Below are 22160 nucleotides of genomic sequence, written 5' to 3'. Positions count from 1 at the left end.
CATATTGGCTGAAAGCTTACATTTTTGTTAATCTAACTGCACTGTCCGATTTACAGTAGCTATTACAGCGAAAGCATGCCATGCGACTGTTTGAGGACGGCGCCCCACATCAATATAAAAAAAAATCCACCGGCACACATTCACACATAAAGATTAAATATTCACTTTTTTAAAATCTTCCTCTGATTTGTCATCCAAAGGCTCCCAGCTATAACATGTAGTGTTGTTTTGTTAGATAAAATCATTTTTTTATATCCCAAAAAGTCTGTTTAGTTGGCGCCATCGATATGAGAAATCCACTCGTTCAACTTGCAAAGAAAGGAATCTGAAAATCTACCCCAAACTTTGTTTCAACAAGTCAAAGTACGTTTGTATTTACTACTCAGACACCCTAAAATGTAATCAAACTATAATATTTCTTTCTGAAAGAAGTATGTTCAATAGGAAACCGATTTTATCAGCTCGCTAAGTAATTATATGCATATTGTGCGCAACTTTGTCGTTACACGCAATGACACAGATTTTGAGGTCTTTGTCCACATAGAAAAACACTAGTTTCTTATTCGTTTTTGAAGTTACAAGCCTGAAACGTTGAACATAGACTGCTGACACCCTGTGGAAGCCATATGAATTGCATCAATATGGCAATATACAATATGACCTTTCTCTTGCATTTCTAAGAGGATGGTCTCTCCAAAGAAAAAACAATCCTGGTTAGTTTTCTTTGGATTTTCTCCTACCATATCTATTTTGTTATACTCTTACACTATTTTGACATTTCTACAAAATTCTACGTGTTTTCTTTCCAATGGTAACAATTATATGCATAAACTGGCTTCAGGGCCTGAGCTACAGGCAGTTTACTTTGGGCACGTCATTCAGGCAGAAAGTGGATAAAAAAGGGGGCCTATCCGTAATTAAAGGGTTCACATACTTTTCCCACCCAACACTGTGAATGTTTACACGGTGTGTTCAATAAATACATGAGCACTATACTTGTTTGTGTGTTATTAGTTTAAGCAGACTGTTTGTTTATTGTTGTGACTTAGATGAAGATCAGATCAAATTGTATGACTAATTTATGCAGAAATACAGGTAATTCCAAAAGGTTCACATACTTTTTCTTACCACTGTATGTTTCTAAAAACCAATGAGAAGATGGCACGTGGGTATATGCTTCTAAAAATAAATTAGGAGATGGGAGAGGCAAGACTTGCAGCGAGTTCTGCTTCATAAATAGAATCAACTTTTATTTTAGCGCCCGCCAACACACGAGCAGTGTGGGTACAATGATTGAATAACGTGTGTGTACATTTATTTTTGCAACGCTCGCGACCGGTGCATGTTACAGCGAGCTGCCATTAGACCACGCACTTACTGTCTACACAGCAGGAATATGGACCGTTGGGACTGAAGTTGGATTCAGACATTTATTTATTATTTTACCACTTTATATCTGGTAAATATAGGTCTTAGAAATTACACAGACACCCGATGTTTGTGTCCCAAAACTATCCTACATGATAAGATTATTATGGACAAAAGAGCGAGATTATAAAAAATGTTCTACCGGCAGTCATCGATGATCATGTCACCATAATAAGACCCTCTATATTTATTGTAAAGGGGCATCAAGCTCATCACCTTGCGCTTTCACCACCCTGTGAAGTTGTGAAACCGAAAACTGTGACCATCAGGCCTGTCGTGACATTTGTTTTTTATCGGATATGTACTTTACTCGCATAAAAAGCTTGGATGGAAACCTGGTTTATTAGCCTACAGAAGCGTTTCCCAAACTCGGTCCTTGGTTTTGCCACAACATTTCAAATATGATTCAAATCTTGTTATTTGAATCAGCTGTGTAGTACTAGGACAAAAAACAAAACGTGCACCGAGTTTGGGAAACCCTGGCCTACAGCAAAGATATTGGAATACACTGAACTGACTTCCTCTCTGATTACAGGTACGTTTTCAGGTATCTTTTCGCAGGTCCACCCACCCACTCTTTAGCCCAATGAAACATGTCAGAGTGAACCGTATCTATGTCGTTTCCAGGAAGTGATCCTCAACCGGAATTCTTCCAACCGCCTCCAAAACAACTTGTCAGTAGTTACCAAAGTTATGTCGTAAAAAGTAATGAAAACAAAACATCGCTTTTTTGGTCTTAATTTAAAATGTGGCATAGGGTTAGCACTGTGGTTAGAGTTAAGGTTAGGTTTAAAATCAGACTGTAAAACAATACATTGTCGAAATGGGCGGTGGTTAAGCCTAAATTGAAGATGACAATATATGTTCGACCTAGGGTTTACCATAATTATGAATTTGTGGCTGTGGTAACTAGTGACGACACCATGCGTAGCAACAAACCGGCTTGAGTGGAGCTCGAGCTCAACAACGTCAGGGCTGACGACAAATTAAATAGGTGTGATTTGAGAGATAAAGTGAAGACAGAACGGCACTTGGGGCAAGTAACATTGCATGTTTTTGAGCGATCATTGTTAGGAATTGGCGTTTGATCCATATGCATAATTATGTTTCTAATAACGTTGACATTCCGCAATACTTGAGCTAGTGGGGTGGACTCTAGGGCCTGGGCAGGATTTAAAAGCCAGGGCATTTCCCAGCCGAGACCGGTAGCTACTAGGACCCGGTTGCTGACAAGATCAGCTGGGCAAATATTATCGTCCTTGCTGGTGTGTTGGGGAAATAGTATAATATATCCATTTAATGTTGCTATATTTTTCTTGAGGCGTACAACAAACGTCTGTGTTGTTAACTTGATATCGCCGTCCATAGTTTGATGCTGCTGCTAACGTTACTACATACCCTCACACTAGGTCCTAAATAGACACCGCGGAAAAAAATGGCGGACGACCCCAACGCAGCAGACAGGAACGTGGAGATATGGAAGATAAAGAAGTTGATCAAAAGTCTGGAAGCTGCTCGGGGGTACGTGTGGACATGACAAGTGGAAGACATGGCAAATGCATGGTTTTGTTAGTGACTTTCTTCATCATATTGAGCCACTAACTGGTACCAGGCCCATATATGAGCTAGCTAACAATTATTTTAGTGTACGTTTTAGCTAGCTTACTAACTAGCAAGTGGTGTTAGTTTGAATATTTATTTGAACGCATAGCTAGTTGGCTAGCTGACCAGCTAAGTCACATGTTAGTGGCATTGATCTATGTTTCGAAAGTGTGAGTAGTCATGTAGCTAGCTAATGTTACCACAGCTAACGTTTGCTAGGCAGTTATTCGTTTTGTAACTTCAAGGGCTTCTTTACATTCACAGCTAGCTAGCTGACAGTACTAGTATCTGAAATTCACCGCTAGTTAACCTACTAGTATTATCAGCTATCTGACAATCTGAACCTACACATTGTTTTAGTATAGTAAACACAGCTGATGCCCAACCATATCTAGGTAATCTTTACATTCAAATTGTTTGAGTGACACTGGACAAGTTCTGCTTTAAATTGTAATTTCATGGCAGTTTTCACTAAGCCAAAACTGTCAGTGCCACATCACGTTTTGACTGGCTGGCAATAGACCTGTCAGCCGGAGTAGTTGATTTTAGATCAAAAGGTCAAGTAATTCCTATGCCTTTCATTGACCTGTTTGTCCCTACATCAAACTATCTGGAACTTAGCTTATCTACATTCCACACCTGTCCTGTGCAATGAGCACTCTCCCAAGTGGTTGTCTATATAGTGCAGTGGGTCAAGTTGTTTTATGAGTTCACTCTGTGAACAAACTACTGTGACCTTCACCCCCTTGACTAGGGGCAGCAGCAAACTTGTGGCCCACACCTGTCAACATGATGGTCAAAACAAAAATGTGGAAATATGAAGACCACTACTGTAGTAATGTCCTCATCTGACAACCTGTCATAAGAGTTTTCCTTAGAGCAGTCAGGTTTAATACTATATGTGTATGAAAAGGCCTGGCTTGCTTAGGTAAACAGGATCTGTAGGACAGGTTTAGCGATCCATAATTTATGGTTCTTGTTTTTACAAAGTTGTTTCAATAAATAGCTTGCGGACATAATTTCGCTTGAGTTACTGTGCAACTTACTTTCTACTCAAAGGATGTGTTTTAACGTGGGTTCAATGCAATCCTCTCAGGAATGGTACGAGTATGATCTCCTTGATCATCCCTCCAAAGGATCAGATCTCCAGAGTGGCCAAGATGTTGGCTGATGAGTTTGGCACTGCATCCAATATTAAAAGCAGAGTTAACAGGCTCTCTGTGCTCGGAGCCATCACCTCTGTACAGCAGAGACTCAAACTCTACAATAAAGGTGTGTATGTGTGAAGTCAGTAGTGAAACCCTCTCTCTCTGTATGAAGTAATTTGAGGTGGTCCTGGCTTGGTTACGGGCATTTCTTATTTCAATCAATTGATCTCTGAGAGCTAACTTATTTTATTTTTTACCCTGCAGTGCCTCCCAATGGCTTGGTTGTATACTGTGGCACCATTGTGACTGACGAGGGCAAAGAGAAAAAAGTCAATATTGACTTTGAGCCTTTTAAACCCATCAACACTTCTCTGTATCTCTGTGACAACAAGTTCCACACAGAGGTAAGGTTGTTCAACACTCCGGGTTCATTATTTTCCCACCTTACCATCTTTCCTATGGGCCTATTGGCTTATTGTGACTAACTGGGAAATAAGGAGTTTTGGATTGCACAAAATGGCATCTTCTGATATAAAAAAATCTGTGTTGCCTGTTTTGGTGAAACAAGTTGGTGTTGTGTGTAGCCTGAAGTTATGCACAGCTGACAGTCAATATTGACCACCTTTCTATTGAAATGAGAAATGACATCTTACCTAATGTATTTTCTGTCTCTTAGGCTCTTACAGCCTTGCTCTCAGATGACAGCAAGTTTGGTTTCATTGTGATTGATGGAAGTGGCGCCCTCTTCGGAACCCTGCAGGGCAACACCAGGGAGGTGCTGCACAAGTTCACAGTGGACCTACCCAAGAAGCATGGTTAAAAACCCCTACATTCACGTGCAACATACACTCATGAACAGAATTACAGCCAGCCTGTCCACACACAACCATGTATAACAAACGGTCCTCTTTCAGGCAGAGGAGGGCAGTCTGCCTTGCGTTTTGCTCGTTTGAGGATGGAGAAGAGACACAACTACGTCCGAAAGGTGGCGGAGACGGCAGTCACGCTTTTTGTTTCCAACGACAAGGTCAACGTAGCAGGCATGGTCTTGGCTGGTTCAGCTGACTTCAAGACGGAGCTCAGCCAGTCAGATATGTTTGACCCGGTCAGTATCTCCAGACCCACGATTCCAGGGTTTTCTGGTGCCATTGTCAGCATTGCCATTGTAGCATTATATGTCTGATATGTGATCTGTTTGACTGATGAATTCCTGACTCATGTCCATGCAGAGGCTACAAGCAAAGATCCTGAAGCTGGTTGACATATCATATGGTGGGGAGAATGGGTTCAACCAGGCCATTGAGCTGTCCGCAGAAGTGCTTTCCAATGTTAAATTCATTCAGGAGAAGAAACTTATAGGTACTTGGATACAGCTGATTTGTTCATTTGTGTGAATGTCTACTATGATATCTATCATGAGTGCTTGAGTGTCTCTCTGGCACGGACATGATCCATCCTGTTGTCATATTGATAATATAGAGGACCTCTTCTCCCAGGACGATACTTTGATGAGATCAGCCAGGATACAGGGAAGTACTGCTTTGGGGTGGAAGACACACTGAAAGCCCTGGAAATGGGTGCTGTTGAGATTCTGATTGTCTACGAGAACCTGGATACCATGAGATACATCCTACGATGCCACGGAGCAGAGGGACTTGCTATGGTGGAGAAGGGTACAGGTATGTAAATGATGTGCGCCATATACAAAATGCATTCAGTTGAGGGATTCTGGTCTTAACATGTCTCTCTTTCTTGCCCCATGTCTGTTCTGTTCAACCTCTTCTTCCACTGATCCAGATGAGAAAACGTTGTATTTGACACCAGAGCAGGAGAAAGACAAGTCTCACTTCACAGACAAAGAGGTCAGTGAGAAGTTCTTTCCATAACCTACACAAGTGTATGAAGGAAGTTCTGTTGTGGTTCTAGAGGCTCTTTTTTAAAATGTGACGTCATTTTGTCTCTTAAATTTCACCTAATGTCTACTTCCTGTGTTTGAATCCACCACTTTTATAAGGCGAATTCTCATAAAAGGATCACAGTTTTCCCTGATCCACTTTTTTGGGTGTGGGTGTATTTCAACAGACTGGGCAGGAGCATGAGCTGATCGAGAGCATGCCGTTACTTGAATGGTTCGCCAATAGCTATAAGAAGTTTGGAGCCTGTCTGGAGATTGTCACTGACAAGAGCCAAGAAGGATCCCAGTTTGTCAAAGGCTTTGGTGGAATTGGTGGTAAGAGTTTGATTATACATTCATAACTAAAGGCTTTTACTATTATTCTGGGGTCATGTGAATACATAAACAAATATTGTCACTGTAATGCACCTCTGCAGAGTTACCTAAGACTATGATTCTTCCTCTACTTCACCTCCACAGGGATCTTGCGGTACAGGGTGGATTTCCAGGCCATAGAGTACCAAGGAGAAGACGATGAGTTATTTGATTTGGATGACTACTAGGTAGTTGAGACTGAAACAAGAAATTAATCAATTGAAAGGCTTTCCCTGATTTGACCGAAATACTGGTGGAAGGAAAGCAAGTAGTCAGGAGGGAGACCCAGACCTTCAAATAAAAGACATGGATGTGATGCCGTATATCAACGTTTCCCTGACTTGAAGCAGTGACTCATCACCTGGTTGGATGGAGCTCGTCTTGGTTTGTTCCGCGTTAATGACTGATTCAAAGTGACTGACAGCAAGGCCACACTCCTGCCTGCCTGCTTGGCCTTCTCTAGGCCACACTGATAGGTTATACAAATCTATTTTTGTCATCACTCCCCACTTTCTTCTTCCAACTCAATTTCCCTTTATTTTTTAACATTTTTACTGGTACCTGCTTCTGTGTTTTGAGATTCTGATTTTGTTTTCCTTTTTTAAATCAAATTTATGTAGAGAGCAAGGAAATAATGATTAAATTGGAGCTGCTTTACTATCCCATACCCTGTCCCTGCCTCCCGTCTCATCCAATCTTTATTTCAGCACCTGCTTTATTTTGTCCCAGCTCCCCCCTGGTCATTTATTCACTGTCAGAGGTGCTGTACTTTGAGCCCGTACTGTTTTCTTGTATGTTTTTTTCATTTCGAGGACCCTTGCCCTTTATGACTCATACAGAGTTCCCAGAGCTGAGATTTAGGTTTGTATGTCGTCTTCTTTTATATTGCCTTGTGTACACACCACTCTATTAAGCATAATGAACCATGCCCTCAGTGCTGTGACCATTCATACTTTCATTCCCCCCCGTTCCACAGAGACATCTGTGTTCAATGTTTACTGTGATTGATTGGTCAGTTTGTCACTGTGCAATTCAGACAATGAGAGTCAGTGTGCTTGTTGCCAGGCAGTTTTGTATGTCTTCTCTTCCAGGCATGTTACTGGGTCGTGTTCAATACTGAATGACCAGTTGAAGAGCGTGATTATGATGTCCCAGGGGGCAGTTACCATATGGTGTGCAGTATGAGTTCTGTGATTTTTAGATGGTCACACCCATGTTGATCAGGCCACCACCAAAGCGGTGTGTAGTGTTTTTGGGGAAACGTGTCGTTCAATACAAACCGTTGCGCAATGTTGCAAATGTTGAAGTGTACTGAATGCACCCCTGGTATGAGCACTCTATACGCATGAAGGTTGCCCATCAGGGATTGGGGGGGGGGGGGGGATTGGTGTCACACTTTGTCCCCATCCATAGCAAACAGCTGATTTTAAACTAATTGCATTCTAAACTGTAGAGCTTGATTATTGGCATCACATGCTTTGTTAACAACAGGTGTAGACTAACAGTGAAATGCTTACTTACTGGTCTTCCCAACAATGCACATTTTCTTTTTTTAAAGACAAATAATAGAAAAATAACATGGAATAAATACACAATGGTTAATGATAACTTGGCTATATACACACAGGGTACTACAGTAGCACTGAGCAGGGGTACGAGATAATTGAGGTAGATATGTACATATAGGTAGGGATAAAGTCACCAGACAACAGGATAGATTAACAGCAGTGTATGTGATGAGTCCGACTTAGTGCAAAAAGGGTCAATGCAGATAGTTAAGCAATAGCTACCCGGACTATGTAATTAGCTATTTAGCAGTCGTGGCTTGGGGGTAGAAGTTGTTCGGGGTTGTGTTGTTTCCAGTCAGGTGTTTCAGCTGGGGTTGGGGGAAATGTGTGACAACAATCAGGCCCCTGAGGACTGGAGTTGCCCATCCTGATCTATATCAATAGAAATCTGTATAGTTATTATTTTTGAGTATGATGGTACTGGATGTGATTAATGGCTCTGACTGTCTCCAGTCTTTCCCCTACCATTATATACAGGTAACTGCCAAAATATAGTAAACGCAAGTAAATGAGGGATACAAAATATATTGAAAGCAGGTGGTTCCACGCAGGTGTGGCTCCTAAGAATTCTTATGCTTATGGTCATGTATGAAAATGCTGGGCAGGCCCAGTTGCCCATTATGATGGCTATGGCCCCATCCACAAGGCATGAGTGGTCACTAAATGGTTCGATGAGCATGAAAACAATGTAAACCATAGGCCGTGGCCGTCTCAGTCACCAGATCTCAACCCAATTGAACACTTGTGGGAGATTCTGGAGCGGCGCCCGAGATGGCGTTTTCCACCACCATGTCCAACAAAGCAAAATGATTGCATTTCTCGTGTAATAATGGTGTCACATCCCTCCAGTAGACTTCCAGACCCATGTAGAATCTATGCCAATGCGCATTGAAGATGTTGTGGCCCGACGACCTATTAAGATGCTTTAGGTTAGTGTTCCCTTTATTTTGGCAGTTACCTGTAGGTTTGACACAGCCCTGCCTAGCTTTGTTTCTCCCTGCCGAAAGGATTTATTCACGGAACATTTTGGTCAGAGGCACTGGATGTTGGTTTGGGGGCTTTTGTGGCCTGCAGTGTCTAAAAAAATATATTTTGTCAGCCTGAATGTGAGCTATGGGGGACTATTGTCTGGATCTGGCACGTAAGAATGGTATGGTGGGATGGTTCTATGTAGCCCCTTTTGGGGCACAGTGAGCTATTTTATCAAGTTATGAATGTGATGTGTGCTGACTTTTCAACATCAAAAGCCCATGTTATGATACTTGCTGGATTTGATCTACTCATGTCACCATTTTGTATGAGATGTATTAAATGACCTCATTGTTTGCAAATCAGGTGTCAAGACTTGGTTGGCCCAGTGGATTTCCTATTAGAAAAGGTTCATAAAATTAAGATTATGGGATATATATACACTCCTGCATATGACTTTCGTGTGACTGCAGGCGTGTGCAGTTTGATTCAGGGCTTATTTAGTATACACAAAGTAAATATTACCCTTTGCATTTTTTTCAACAGGAATTTTAGTGTATTGAATGTCTTGGTACATCCAGTGAAAAGTACACTATTCTCTTCGCTGTTAAAAGGGAAAGTTACGTGTCATATTTATATCCAGCCCTTGCCAATATAACAGTGATTAGCGAGTCGGATGCATAAAGGGAAGACCATTTATAATATAACTTTCAATATAATTTTAATGATCATCTTCCCAATTCTAGACACGGTGTAGAATCGCTAATCTTTACATCATGAACTGTTGTAATCAGTCTTTTGCAAGTGGATGGGATTTGTAGATCAGGTCGTCTGAGCAGCACCTGGCGGAAGTTGACCCTCGGAACAAGCACAGCCTCTTTCCCTTAGCAGCAGAAAAGAGCCAACCACAGAATGACGATTCCTTCTTTATAATTTCTCGACCAACCAAGTAAGTCTATGCTTCAGTGAACCCTCCCTCCCAGTTGGGTTCTGTGACGTCATATCATCTGCGGCCCGTCGCCGACTCAGGGCTGGGTTTCCATTTTCGCAGCGAGCGAGTTTCGGGGAGCAACAATATGGAGCCGGAGATGGAGGACAAAACGTTGGAGCTGATGGTGAGTTTTGGATTAGATGATTACTTTCTGCACCATAATATCGATGTCAGTGTGTGTCGGAGTGCGTAATATGTTATTAACACTCGAGTAGAACCGATCGAAACGATTTTGAACACACGGGAAAGCCGAGATGACATAGAAAATAGAATATGCCTAGCTAACATTAGCTAGTAGTACTGTTAGCTACCTAGCGAGTAGAGGGAGGGCCCAATGTCTGATCTAACATTTAACCCGTGGTTCATGTTTGTAATTATTCTAGGTAACACCATAATGATTTTGGAAATGATTGGGAAGTGAATGATTGTCATCCGAATGGTAGAGGTCGACTGGACGAGGAGTGAGTCTGCTAGTATGAGAAAGGGCCGGGAAGTGGCCCCGTCGTTAAATACTTACATGCTAACCAGTTAACTAGCAAAGGAAACTAGCTAGGCGATTGGATCTCACTGCGTCGCCGCTGCGCCATTTGTCCGACTCCAAGTTAGCCACAAGCTTTCCAGGTTAAACATAAAGTTAGGTTTCCGATAAATGTGTACTGTTTCTTGAGCGCCAACCATTGGCTAACGATTTCTTGTTAGCCGACTAGGTACATAACTACCCTGATTGTCAACCTCGCACATATATATATATTTATAACTAACGTTAGCTAAAAGAGGCACTCCCCACCCTGTTCAATACCGAACACTAGAGTTTCGTTTGTGTCATTGTGAATCAGTGGCTTTTCAAGATGCGTAGAAGGAAGTGGTTAGCTGACATTAGCTTGCGTAATAAACAAGTAATTATGTTTGATATGTTCGAAGCTAACAGCCGGAGTTTTGTCTACATTTTCTGAGTAGGTCACGTTAGCTAACAAGTCAGTATGACAATCTCGTCAGGCAAAAAGGCCAGGTAGTTAGGTTAGCTATTCAGAAATTAACGTAATCGTCGGTAATGTTAGATACAATTATGATGGCTAACTATTATCGTGACGCTATTTTTGATTTAGCCATCCGTAGATTGTCACCCGATTATCTTGTTAACGTAGCTCCTACATGGGTGCATTTTGTTCCAGACAGTGTTCTCTTCTGTGTTGTCACCTTAGCCAGTGACATATGGGCAAAGATTTGCTATCACACAGTATGTCACTGGCTATCTTGCAAAGTAACGTTAGCAGCCTAGTCCTGTGCTTCTGTATTGGACAAAGCGTGCCAGTCTAGGCTTGTGGCATATGACACGATCACTTAATGTCGATACAGGCAGGAGTAATGTCAGCTAAATAAAAATGACTGCATGCGTTTAGGTTCAGTTGTAGATAATCTGTTGCCCCAAACAAACATACCCACATGCTCCTAGGAGGACACAAAGGCTGAAAACATTTAGACACAGCCAGGACTGTTTTTAAATGGAATTATCATACCATCTGGTGTTGCCTCTCGCAGCCAACCCTATAAGGTCTGATTTTCTTTATCAGATTTCATGTCAATCTTCTGAATACATGTCAGATTGACATGGCTTTGCAGGTCTGAATAAGGGGCAGCTGTTGACAAGCCATGGATTCCTCCCTCCCTCTTCAAATCCAACAACCCTCTGCTGATACCTAATGCACATCAACGTTGAACCCAGTCCCCCATGCTTAAACAATTAGCTTACTTTGACTGACTGTTTCTTCAGATGAGAAATGATGACAAGCCTGCTATTCTGGTATTGTAATTGGTCCCCCATGGTACATTGGATGTTGTACAGTTTGGACCGGAAGGTTTGGGCTGTCTGTGTGTTATGTTAATGAATAATGTCTCTTGATTTACTAATGGCCTCTCCCCCTCAGAACACCACTTTCATGGACTCCCAGACAGATGACCTCTCATCAAAGAAGATCACAGTGTTCAAGGTGAGGCAACAGACCATGGGTCCACGGCCAGCCGGTCACCGACACATATTAGCCTAGTCCACCTCCAAAGAACACATTTATAACCCGTTAGCGTATCTCCCATTTTTATGTCTTCTTAATTATCTTTAAAGTGTGCCTTGTGCCATCAATATTGACAATCTAGTTGTGGTTTCCAGTGGTCAGTGAACAGTGTGTGTACTAATGCCAGACTACAGTGTCATCAAAAACCTTTCTCTGTGCACAACGTCGTCATGGCAATATGAAGAGGCAATCCACACACACCAAAACCAGATTCAATATATAAAGCCAGTTTCCCAGACATACAGTTGAAGTCAGAAGTTTACATACACTTAGGTTGGAGTCATTTAAAACTCATTTTTCAACCACTCCACAAATTTCTTGTTAACAAACTATATTTTTGGCAAGTCGGTTAGGACATCTACTTTGTGCATGACACAAGTAATTTTTCCAGCAATTGTTTACAGACAGATTATTTCACTTATAAATTCACTGTATCACAATTCCAGTGGGTCAAATGTTTACATACACTAAGTTGACTGTGTCTTTAAACAGCTTAGAAAATTCCAGAAAATGATGTCATGGCCTGGTCTGACAGGCTAATTGACATTATTTGAGTCAATTGGAGGTGTACCTGTGGATGTATTTCAAAGCCTACCTTCAAACTCAGTGCCTCTTTGCTTGACATCATGGGAAAATCAAAAGAAATCAGCTAAGACCTCCAAGTCTGGTTCATCCTTGGGAGCAATTTCCAAACGCCTGAACGTACCACGTTCATCTGTACAAACGATAGTACGCAAGTATAAACACCATGGGACCACGCAGCCATCATACCGCTCAGGAAGGAGACTTGTTCTGTCTCCTAGAGATGAACGTACTTTTGTACGAAAAGTGCAAATTAATCCCAGAACAACAGCAAAGGACCTTGTGAAGATGCTGGAGGAAACGGGTACAAGAGTATCTATATCCACAGTACAACGAGTCCTACATCGACATAACCTGCTCAGCAAGGAAGAAGCCACCGCTCCAATACCGTCATATAGGCAGACTACGGTTTGCAACTGCACATGGGGACAAATCAAATGTATTTATATAGCCCTTCTTACATCAGCTGATATATCAAAGTGCTGTACAGAAAATATTGTACTTTTTGGAGAGATGTCCTCTGGTCTGATGAAACAAAAATAGAACTGTTTGGCCATAATGACCATCATTATATTTAGAGGAAAAAGGGGGAGGATTGCATGCCAAAGAACACCATCCCAACCGTGAAGCACGGGGGTGGCAGCATCATGTTGTGGGGGTGCTTTGCTGCAGGAGGGACTGGTGCACCTCACAAAATAGATGGCATCATGAGGCAGGAAAATTTTGTGGATATATTGAAGCAACATCTCAAGACATCAGGAAGTTAAAGCTTGGTCGCAAATGGGTCTTCCAAATGGGCAATGACCCCAAGCAGACTTCCAAAGTTGTGGCAAAATGGCTTAAGGACAACAAAGTCAAGGTATTGGAGTGGCAATCACAACGCCCTGACCTCAATCCCATTAGAAAATTTGTGGGTAGAACAGAAAAAGCGTGTGCGAGCAAGGAGGCCGACAAACCTGACTCAGTTCCACCAGCTCTGTCAGGAGGAATGGGCCAAAAATCACCCAACTTATTGTGGGAAGCTTGTGGAAGGCTACCCAAAACATTTGGCCCAAGTTAAACAATTTAAAGGCAATGCTACCAAATACTACTTTAGTGTATGTAAACTTCTGACCCACTGGGAATGTGATGTAAGAAATAAAAGCTGAAATAAATAATTCTCTCTACTATTATTCTGACATTTCACATTCTTAAAATAAAGTGGTGATCCTAACTGACCTAAGACAGGGAATTTCTACTAGGATTAAATATCAGGAATTGTGAAACTGAGTTTAAATGTATTTGGCTACGGTGTATGTAAACGTCCGACTTCAACTGTACATTCATTCTAGTACTGGACTTAAAAGAATGCTCAATAGAGATTGTCCGGGATACCGGCCCGTAGAGTTCTGTACACTGACTAGCTTTATCAAGGCCCAAAGCCCGTCCCTCATTTGACAAGAGAGCCATGTCGACTGAAGCTCTGACGAGTCCATACATTTTACAGTACACACCACTGTAGACTGACTGATGGTTTATAACCGTTCCATTTCTGTGTTTAGACGATCACTAACGGTCCGACGACGGGCTCAAGGAAGCGGCCATCGGAAGGGAACTATGAGAAGGAGAAGGACGTGTGCGTCCAGCTGTTTGACCAGTGGTCTGAGGCTGACCAAGTGGAGTTTGTGGAACACCTGATTTCACGCATGTGCCACTACCAACACGGCCACATCAACTCCTACCTCAAACCAATGCTCCAAAGGGACTTCATCACTGCACTGCCAGGTATGGTACACACTGCAGTTTGATATTACTTGTTAGCATGGCCACGTCATGTATTATATTAGGGGGGTGAATGCGAAAATGTTTAAACAAAATTGGAATCCTTAATATTAAGAAAAATCCCAAATGGAAAAATTATGTATTTTAATATTCTTTTCAGACATTTTAAATCACAGTGCAGCTGGCTCACCTGCTCTTTCTCTTTGCTAATGATGCGGTTGTGTGTTAAGGCTTCAGTCTGTTGCGTGTATAATATCCTTGTCTATTCATTGATCATATGCCCTGCAAGCCAAGAAACGACAAAATAGAGCATTCCATTGCGAGATACAGCTTTTGATTCCTGATAGATAGGCCTAGTGCTCTGTTCTGACTCTGCCTGCCAAGTGGCCGACCTGCCTATACTGTGCCCCTCCCCTCTCTCCGTCCCTTGCTACCTCGCTATGAAAGATGCGAGTGTTTTTGTTCTCGGAAGAACGGCAACTATATCAGTCTCAGTTTAGCGGAAGATGTTTTCTTTCTACTAAACGCCTTGGTAACTCACGGTATTTTAACAAACTTTAGAGTACTTTTTTTAGGAGTCAGTGGTCTGCGCGCAGACAGCTCGAGGTTATTTGATTGACAGTTATGGTCGCCTAGTGATGGACGTGAGTCCTGCTTCAGAAGCGTCATTCCTTTACAGAGAAATACCTGTTCAGGGGCACTTCGAAACTATCTTTAGAGAAGGTTTCATGTCGGCATTTAAAGAGCCATAGTGTACCCTTAGATAACCAAATATGTCGTAGCCGAGGCGCTTTCAACGATATGACCGCGGTAGATATAACTTCATTGCCCGGCCATATGTAATAAGACCATTATTCTGCATTGTGAATTTAAGTGGAATTTGGGCATTTTCTCTTATCGTTTTAAGGTAAACTGATACAAAAATGTCTGTTTTAAACACAAAACTGTCCATTTGTCACATCCCTAAAATGAGTGCGCTTATACAGAATATACCACAACCAATATAACTCCTACCTCGCCACCACTAAATGCTCCAAAAGAAACCACTTTAGAGGGGTGTATATTGACTAGGAACCAAACTGAAGCTATTGAAACCGGTAGGGACCTACCTGGATTTGTCCAAAACTCATTTACGTGGGCAAAACCTTTTCATTAGACTAAACATTTTGCAATTGTTTGCTGCGGTATCTGACTAATGAATACACCCCAGGCTCAGTTCATCCACACATTCACAATTACATGAGTACTTCTACTCCTTGTGGTTATAGCTCAGGGTCTCGACCACATAGCGGAGAACATCCTGTCCTTCCTGGACTCGCGCTCGCTGTGCTCGGCAGAGCTGGTCTGTAAGGAGTGGCAGAGGGTCATCTCGGAGGGAATGCTGTGGAAGAAACTCATAGAACGCATGGTCCGTACAGACCCCCTCTGGAAAGGCCTGTCAGAGAGGCACCAGTGGTGAGTACGGACTGGGATCGCTGGCTGGAACACCCTGAATCACAATGAGTTTCATTCAGATCACCAGTAGAATGGATCAATATCTGTTCTCAAGAATCAACGTAATAGAATGTATCCAAGCAACTTCACCTTAGGAGAAGACAATTGGTGTTGTGGAGATGAATATGTTTGGGCATTTTGTTTAAATAGTGAATGTGTTCTCTCTTCTAGGGAAAAGTACCTGTTCAAGAATCGAACCACAGAAGTCCCACCAAACTCCTACTACCGCTCCCTGTACCCCAAAATCATCCAGGACATAGAGGTGAGTGTTTCTGCTGCTCCCCTTGTCCCCTTCAACCTCACTCTCTTCTCACTGATCTTTCCTATGTTTCCCATTCACTAACCCCCCCCCCCCCTCCCCCCGCTCTCTTTAGACGATCGAGGCTAACTGGAGGTGTGGTCGGCACAATCTGCAGCGGATCCAGTGTCGCTCGGAGAACAGTAAGGGGGTTTACTGTCTGCAGTATGACGACGACAAGATCATCAGCGGCCTCAGAGACAACTCCATCAAGGTCGGTGTTCTTGTTTGATGTTGATTGAAGGGGGGGGCGGGGGGGGGGGGTGTAATCTAATGTCTACTGGGTATTTTCAATACAAGATTTCTAAATATAGATATTGTATAACAAGAAAGCTTCTTACAATGTGTCAATGCAACGTCTAGTACATTTTTTTTGATAAATAATATTTTGTATGAATTTCTCACCCTCTGTTTCTGTGTAGATCTGGGACAAGCAGTCTCTGGAGTGTCTGAAGATCCTGACGGGTCATACAGGCTCAGTGTTGTGTCTGCAGTATGATGAGAGGGTCATTGTCACCGGGTCCTCAGACTCCACCGTCAGGTCAGCAACTCCTCTGCGCTCTTACCCATGCTCCAGGAAGCTCCAAAGCTTATTTCATTCAAGAGGCATCTGCATGTGGTATATTGTGTTTGACGGATATTGATCTCTCTCGGTGTCTCAGGGTGTGGGATGTGAACACTGGGGAGGTGCTGAACACTCTGATCCACCACAACGAGGCGGTTCTCCACTTGCGGTTCTGTAACGGTCTGATGGTGACGTGCTCGAAGGACCGTTCCATCGCCGTGTGGGACATGGCCTCGCCCACAGACATCAGTCTGCGCCGCGTGCTGGTCGGCCACAGAGCAGCGGTCAACGTGGTGGACTTTGACGACAAGTACATCGTGTCAGCGTCCGGTGACCGTACCATCAAGGCAAGTTTGCCCCGATGACCTAAGGTCAACTCACTAGAGCCTCAAGCATGGCAACATCTCAACAAGCATATGTTCTAGTACTTTTGCAGTGGCACAAGACTTACTAACGTAGTCTTCTTCGGCCCTAGTGGGATCTAAGCCCGCAACAATCTCTGCCACTGCAGTCTTTTTGCTGTAGCTTGGGTCCTGTCCCATGAGAGATCCAGCTCAGCCACCAGTCTGTCGCCATGTTATCTTTGGCCTGCCTTCCTTGTATTTTCCAGAGAGCAACTTTTTAGGGATCCTTTCTTGAGACATTCTTAGCATGTGTCCAACCCATTGGATCCTGTGCATCTTGATCTTAAGTCTTTATTATAAAAAAAAATGGTTGCCTTATTTGCTGTAGAGATCTTATTCTGCCTGTTGTCTTTGCAAGATCTGCAACATCAACCATTTGGCATCAACTCGGTTCATGTCTGTCTGCGTGATCCTCCAGCACTCTGAACCATACAAAAGGAGTGACTTTACATTGCTTTAGCAGAGTACTGAATGCACAACCAGTGTTATTCAGCCAGGCTTTGATTTCTTGGCTAGTGTGTGTGGTTTTTAACTTCCTGTGAGTTAGAATGATAAATGAGTGGCTTCAGTTCTCTCCCCCTGCTCTGTATGACCATAGTGGTTTTAATCAAAAGCTAGTTATCTTCCCCATCACTGCTTGTCATTGTTCATTCACAGAAGATACTTGAAATGCAAAATACAAGCCAGCCACACCTATCAAGTGTCCCCTACCAAAACCTTCCAAATCCTCTCATTCTGGTTGAGTTCAGTTGTGCAATGTGTCCAGTAGAGGGCAGCATAGAGCTTGAGTTAGCCCAGAGTGTGAGGGCTGCTGTGGCAAGCACTGACTGAACCCAGAGTCCAGAGCTGATGTCTGTCTCTTCCTGGGGCTAAACTGTGGACCTGCCTGTCTGTCTCGTCTCAGCCCTAACCCCAGTCTCATCCCCAGCTCCCCAGTACCTCCCCGTATTCCAGACGGTGGATTTGTGGGCAGCCAGGATTCCAGGAACAAAGAGACCCTGGCTAGCCCACCCATCGCCCTGGGAGACGGGCCAAGGCATTCCGTACCGAGCCGTCTCCCGCACACTACGCCCCAGCTCTCTGAAAACATTCCCCAAGTAATAAGGGAGGGACGGCAGACTGCAATATGTGTATTTGGGAGAGGGAGTGTTACTCGACACCCCTAAATGTGTATTACTGTTATACCTTTGTGTTTACATTCATGTTTTCATGCAGCTGCACAGTGTCGCTCTCTGACACGTGTGTGTGTGTGTATGTGTGTGTGTGTGTGAAGACAGAGAGGTGTACAGCTGGATTATAGCTCTGGCTGCAGACTGTTCTCAGCAGCTTCATCATCCGGTCCAGACAGTGATTAGTACAGATGCATTCTAATGAAGGAAAACAGGAAGGATGAGATTTCAAAAGTGAAAACTGTTATTGTTGACATGAAGGATTATGTAGGCGAAATGTCTCTGCCTTTTTTTGTGTTGACCTCTGGGTGGTGTGTGTTTTTGCCTTGACGCCCCTGCAGGTGTGGAGCACCAGCACGTGCGAGTTTGTACGTACGCTGAACGGCCATAAGCGAGGCATCGCCTGTCTGCAGTACAGAGACAGACTAGTGGTCAGCGGCTCCTCGGACAACACTATCCGGTGAGTGTGTGTTTGAGGGTGGAATATTCTCCTGGGTGTTTCTCACTGGTCTATATTTATAGAATCTGTAACCTGGAGATGAACATGCTTTGTCATGACTGTTCTGTCAAATGTTGCTAAAGTAACAGGGATTCTCTCCTCAGGTTGTGGGATATTGAGTGCGGGGCATGTTTGCGGGTATTGGAAGGCCATGAAGAGTTGGTCCGCTGTATTCGATTCGACAACAAAAGGATCGTTAGCGGAGCCTACGATGGGTAAGGGAGGCTTTATCCCTTTGTGGCAGGCGTTAGCCTGAGCTGATGTCTCACTACGAATGGCTTTATTCCCTCACTCTGATCCTGCACTTGGCCTCTGTTAATCCTTGTTATTCTCTCACTGCTGATCTCAGACTCCTGATTTCCCCCAATCCCGGTCTCGGCCTGTTAATCAGAGTGAATTTGTTAGGCTGTCAGTCAAACTTTTATAGGCCGGAGTATGAGGTCCTCCAGCTTATCCACTGACAAGACTTGAATACTATTTTGTTTACATTTTGATGTTAAGAGGGTGTGCGTGCCTGTGCTGTTCCTTTGTAGTAAAATCAAAGTATGGGACCTACAAGCTGCTCTGGATCCTCGCGCCCCTGCCAGCACCCTCTGTCTGCGCACACTGGTGGTGAGTTTAGCTTGGATCTAGAGCATGATGGTGGAGATGATGGTTATTGTAGAGGATACTGATGAATATGATGATGTCTTTCAGGAGCACTCTGGGCGTGTATTCAGGCTACAGTTTGATGAATTCCAGATCATCAGCAGTTCCCATGACGACACTATCCTCATCTGGGACTTCCTGAACGTGTCGACCAATGGACAGACTGAGGGCAGGTCGCCCTCTCGCACGTATACATACATCTCCAGATAGCAGGTACACACGACTCTCGCACACTGTCAGGAGTATGCGCCTGCATACACTCACCACAACTTACACACACGAGGAATGAATACAACAAACTAAAGTGATATTTTTAATGAAAAAGATGCTCTCATTCAAATTGTGTGGCTTTTCGATAGTTAAGATAAGTAAGCAAGCACACATCTTTCTATATTTTGCAGGCCAGATTCATACAAATATTTGATTCATCAGCCCTAGCAGCCATCAATTGATTTGTTCCCTAACCCACACACGAAACACGTTTTCCGTACAGGATCACTAGTGGAAGTAGGTTTGTGATTGCGATGCAAGACTCTGCGCTCTGTGCATATGGGTGGGCTTCAGTTGACCTGATATTGCTGTTTACTTTCTGCATTGCTGTCTCAATCTTTAAGCCTCCCACCCTTTTTCTTCTATTAACTCTACCAAAAAAAAGGTTTTGTTGGGGGGTGGTAAGCACTGCAGCTCATAAACCACTAACTTCATTCTTTACTTGGAGGTGGGACTCCTGACCTAAATTGGACACACCTACAGGATTACTTGCATAGTGTGCTGAGTGTCTCTCTCTCTCTCTCTCTCTCTCCCGCAGGGCAGGCCCGGTGGAATGTGATGTGTGTGCGGGGACAGTCCTAATGGCCAAGTCAATGTGCCAGGGTCAGAGGTCACTTCCCACTCCATCATCCTCTTTGCATCATCTCTGTCCTCCTCCTGGTGTTCATGTGGAGGGGTTGTCCCACCCTCATCGGGCCTTCAGTGCTCAAACACATTGCCCCTTACACCCCCCCCCCCAACCAAAACGCACACAAACATACACACCAAGCGGAGTCTACTAGGTAACACTCTAAGGCCCAACTCCCCTTACTCTGGTCACCCAAGACCGAGTAACAGACATGGACATGAAGGAATCTGAACTGAATGGCTGGAGGAATGGAGAAAGAGGGCTGGAGACGGCCTGTTAAAGATACCCTGGGGAAGAAAGGAAGGAGGCAGGGCCGGGGCTCAACTCTTCGCATCCAGACTGAGTGACAGATGCCTCAGGCCCGCCCATTTGGGCACCAAGGACATATCAATCTTGTTATTTTCTCATTTTGTTTGGTAAAAAAAAAATTGGAAGAGAGCTGATGTTTTTTTCCCCTGAAGACTGTACTGCATGGATAAGTGATGGGACAACAGTGTGCTAGTGACCTATTTAAGTTTTTCTATATTTTTTATTTTTGACCTAATTAATTTAGTTTTAGTGTACTAAGATTTTTTTTTTTTCTCTCTCCAAACCACTCTCAAATTCACCCCCTCTCATCCATAGTTCCCTACCCTGCGTTCGTCTTTCACTTACTCTCCCTCTGTCCTGTTCTGTCCCCCTCTTGCTGCCTGTCTAGGTTCTGAATGACCCCTTACTGAGCTGAAATTAGTTGTAAACAGAATTGTCTTGTCTAAAATGGTGTTGTATATTGAAAAGATTTTTTTAAAGGGAAAAAAAAAACATTAATAAGAATAAAGTACTTGAATGTGAAGGAGTGTACACCAGTGTGTATGAGTAATGTACTTGTTCAGTATCATGCATCTATGCCATCGGTACTGCATGTACAGACCAAACCACCACTCAGTTGAAGTCAACCTCCCATTGCTCGTCTATTAAATATAATCCTGATATAGAGAGGGAGGCCTGATCTGAAAATGACAAGCAGGACGTGTTGTGTGTTTTACATTTTTTGGTTTAATGAGTGTGGCTCTGGAAATTGGCAAGAAACTAGAGAATTTCGGATATATTATTAACTCTGAATTGGTGTTTGGAAAGAGTGTGTGTGTGTGTGTAGTGTATCGAGGGGAGGATCAAAGTTAGTCTGCAGACGGAATGCTGGTACCCAGAAAGGGTGATCAGGAATGCAGTAATGCACTGGAACCCACATTCCTCTCCACACACACGTCCAGCCCATTCTCTTCCTCACACATTCTCTCAAGAAAATGTTTCATGGTGTTGGGCAGTGAGAAACTACCTCCTGCCCCACCCTCCTCAGTACTACAGTGCCCACATGTCTGAGCTGTACAGGCTGCCTGCCTGGGAAAGACATCCCAGCTGCAGGAAATGACATGGTCATGAGTGTGGCTGTTGAGGCCTTCATCCAGTTGTGAAAGGGCTGCACTGCTCACAACTAGATACATCTCTAACACATTCAGATCTATTCGTGTAGGATTATGCTTGTTTTTTTAGCTCATTTTCCATTCAGTTTTCAACTGGAGATGTGTATTAGCCTGATCAGAATTTGATTCTATGTATTGGCTGCTGCATTCCATTGAGAAGGTCACTAGGCTCAGCTCGTTTTCCAAGGGATAAATCAGTGGACTGTGGTTTGGCACATATTCTGTGGTCTGTGCAGATGCTCCCATTTCCAGTGACCACTAGATGGCACATCAATGACCCAGTGCCTACAATGTCACGGTTAGGTTATGAGTCTTTTCCTGTATGGTCCACAATCACG

At 43.4% G+C, this 22160-nt stretch overlaps 2 protein-coding genes across 5 annotated transcripts; both read left to right on the top strand.

The window, feature by feature from the left end:
• Positions 1 to 2210: 2210 nt before the first annotated feature.
• On the top strand, positions 2211 to 7119 carry LOC106603260 (eukaryotic peptide chain release factor subunit 1). 4 transcript variants are annotated; one of them, XM_014196656.3, is made up of 11 exons: positions 2211 to 2464; positions 2838 to 2949; positions 4127 to 4302; positions 4443 to 4582; positions 4855 to 4993; positions 5093 to 5283; positions 5408 to 5537; positions 5675 to 5857; positions 5976 to 6040; positions 6261 to 6408; positions 6553 to 7119. In XM_014196656.3, the coding sequence occupies exons 2-11, from the start codon at positions 2864 to 2866 to the stop codon at positions 6633 to 6635; spliced, it is 1341 nt and encodes a 446-aa protein (XP_014052131.1). In that variant the 5' UTR covers positions 2211 to 2464; positions 2838 to 2863; the 3' UTR covers positions 6636 to 7119. The 4 variants fall into 4 exon arrangements, with proteins under 4 accessions (XP_014052131.1, XP_082830648.1, XP_082830650.1 ...); XM_082974522.1 differs by having other exon boundaries at positions 2838 to 2996; XM_082974524.1 differs by lacking the exon at positions 2211 to 2464 and adding an exon at positions 2675 to 2693.
• A 2859-nt stretch (positions 7120 to 9978) lies between these two features.
• LOC106603254 (F-box and WD repeat domain-containing 11-B) lies at positions 9979 to 21202 on the top strand. Its single transcript, XM_014196650.3, has 13 exons — positions 9979 to 10099; positions 11901 to 11963; positions 14168 to 14390; positions 15656 to 15842; positions 16053 to 16143; positions 16256 to 16393; positions 16602 to 16720; positions 16842 to 17091; positions 18659 to 18777; positions 18921 to 19031; positions 19350 to 19428; positions 19513 to 19677; positions 20273 to 21202. The coding sequence occupies exons 1-12, from the start codon at positions 10061 to 10063 to the stop codon at positions 19672 to 19674; spliced, it is 1581 nt and encodes a 526-aa protein (XP_014052125.1). The 5' UTR covers positions 9979 to 10060; the 3' UTR covers positions 19675 to 19677; positions 20273 to 21202.
• The last annotated feature ends 958 nt before the right edge of the window (positions 21203 to 22160 follow it).

Source organism: Salmo salar, chromosome 04, assembly GCF_965601325.2.
Source record: "Salmo salar chromosome 04, fSalSal1, whole genome shotgun sequence".
In the NCBI taxonomy this organism is placed as follows: Eukaryota; Metazoa; Chordata; class Actinopteri; order Salmoniformes; family Salmonidae; genus Salmo; species Salmo salar.
This window is presented reverse-complemented; position numbering and strand designations above follow the sequence as displayed.

Bases quoted from the DNA above. Each gene is read 5' to 3' on its own strand.
- LOC106603260 (XM_082974522.1), top strand. From the start codon at position 2,905: ATGGAAGATAAAGAAGTTGATCAAAAGTCTGGAAGCTGCTCGGGGGTA. The intron at 5,284-5,407 runs GTCAGTATCTCC...ATGTCCATGCAG, and splicing joins AGTCAGATATGTTTGACCCG to AGGCTACAAGCAAAGATCCT. The intron at 6,409-6,552 runs GTAAGAGTTTGA...TCACCTCCACAG, and splicing joins AGGCTTTGGTGGAATTGGTG to GGATCTTGCGGTACAGGGTG.
- LOC106603254 (XM_014196650.3), top strand. From the start codon at position 10,061: ATGGAGCCGGAGATGGAGGACAAAACGTTGGAGCTGATG. The intron at 16,394-16,601 runs GTCGGTGTTCTT...GTTTCTGTGTAG, and splicing joins TCAGAGACAACTCCATCAAG to ATCTGGGACAAGCAGTCTCT. The intron at 16,721-16,841 runs GTCAGCAACTCC...TCGGTGTCTCAG, and splicing joins TCCTCAGACTCCACCGTCAG to GGTGTGGGATGTGAACACTG.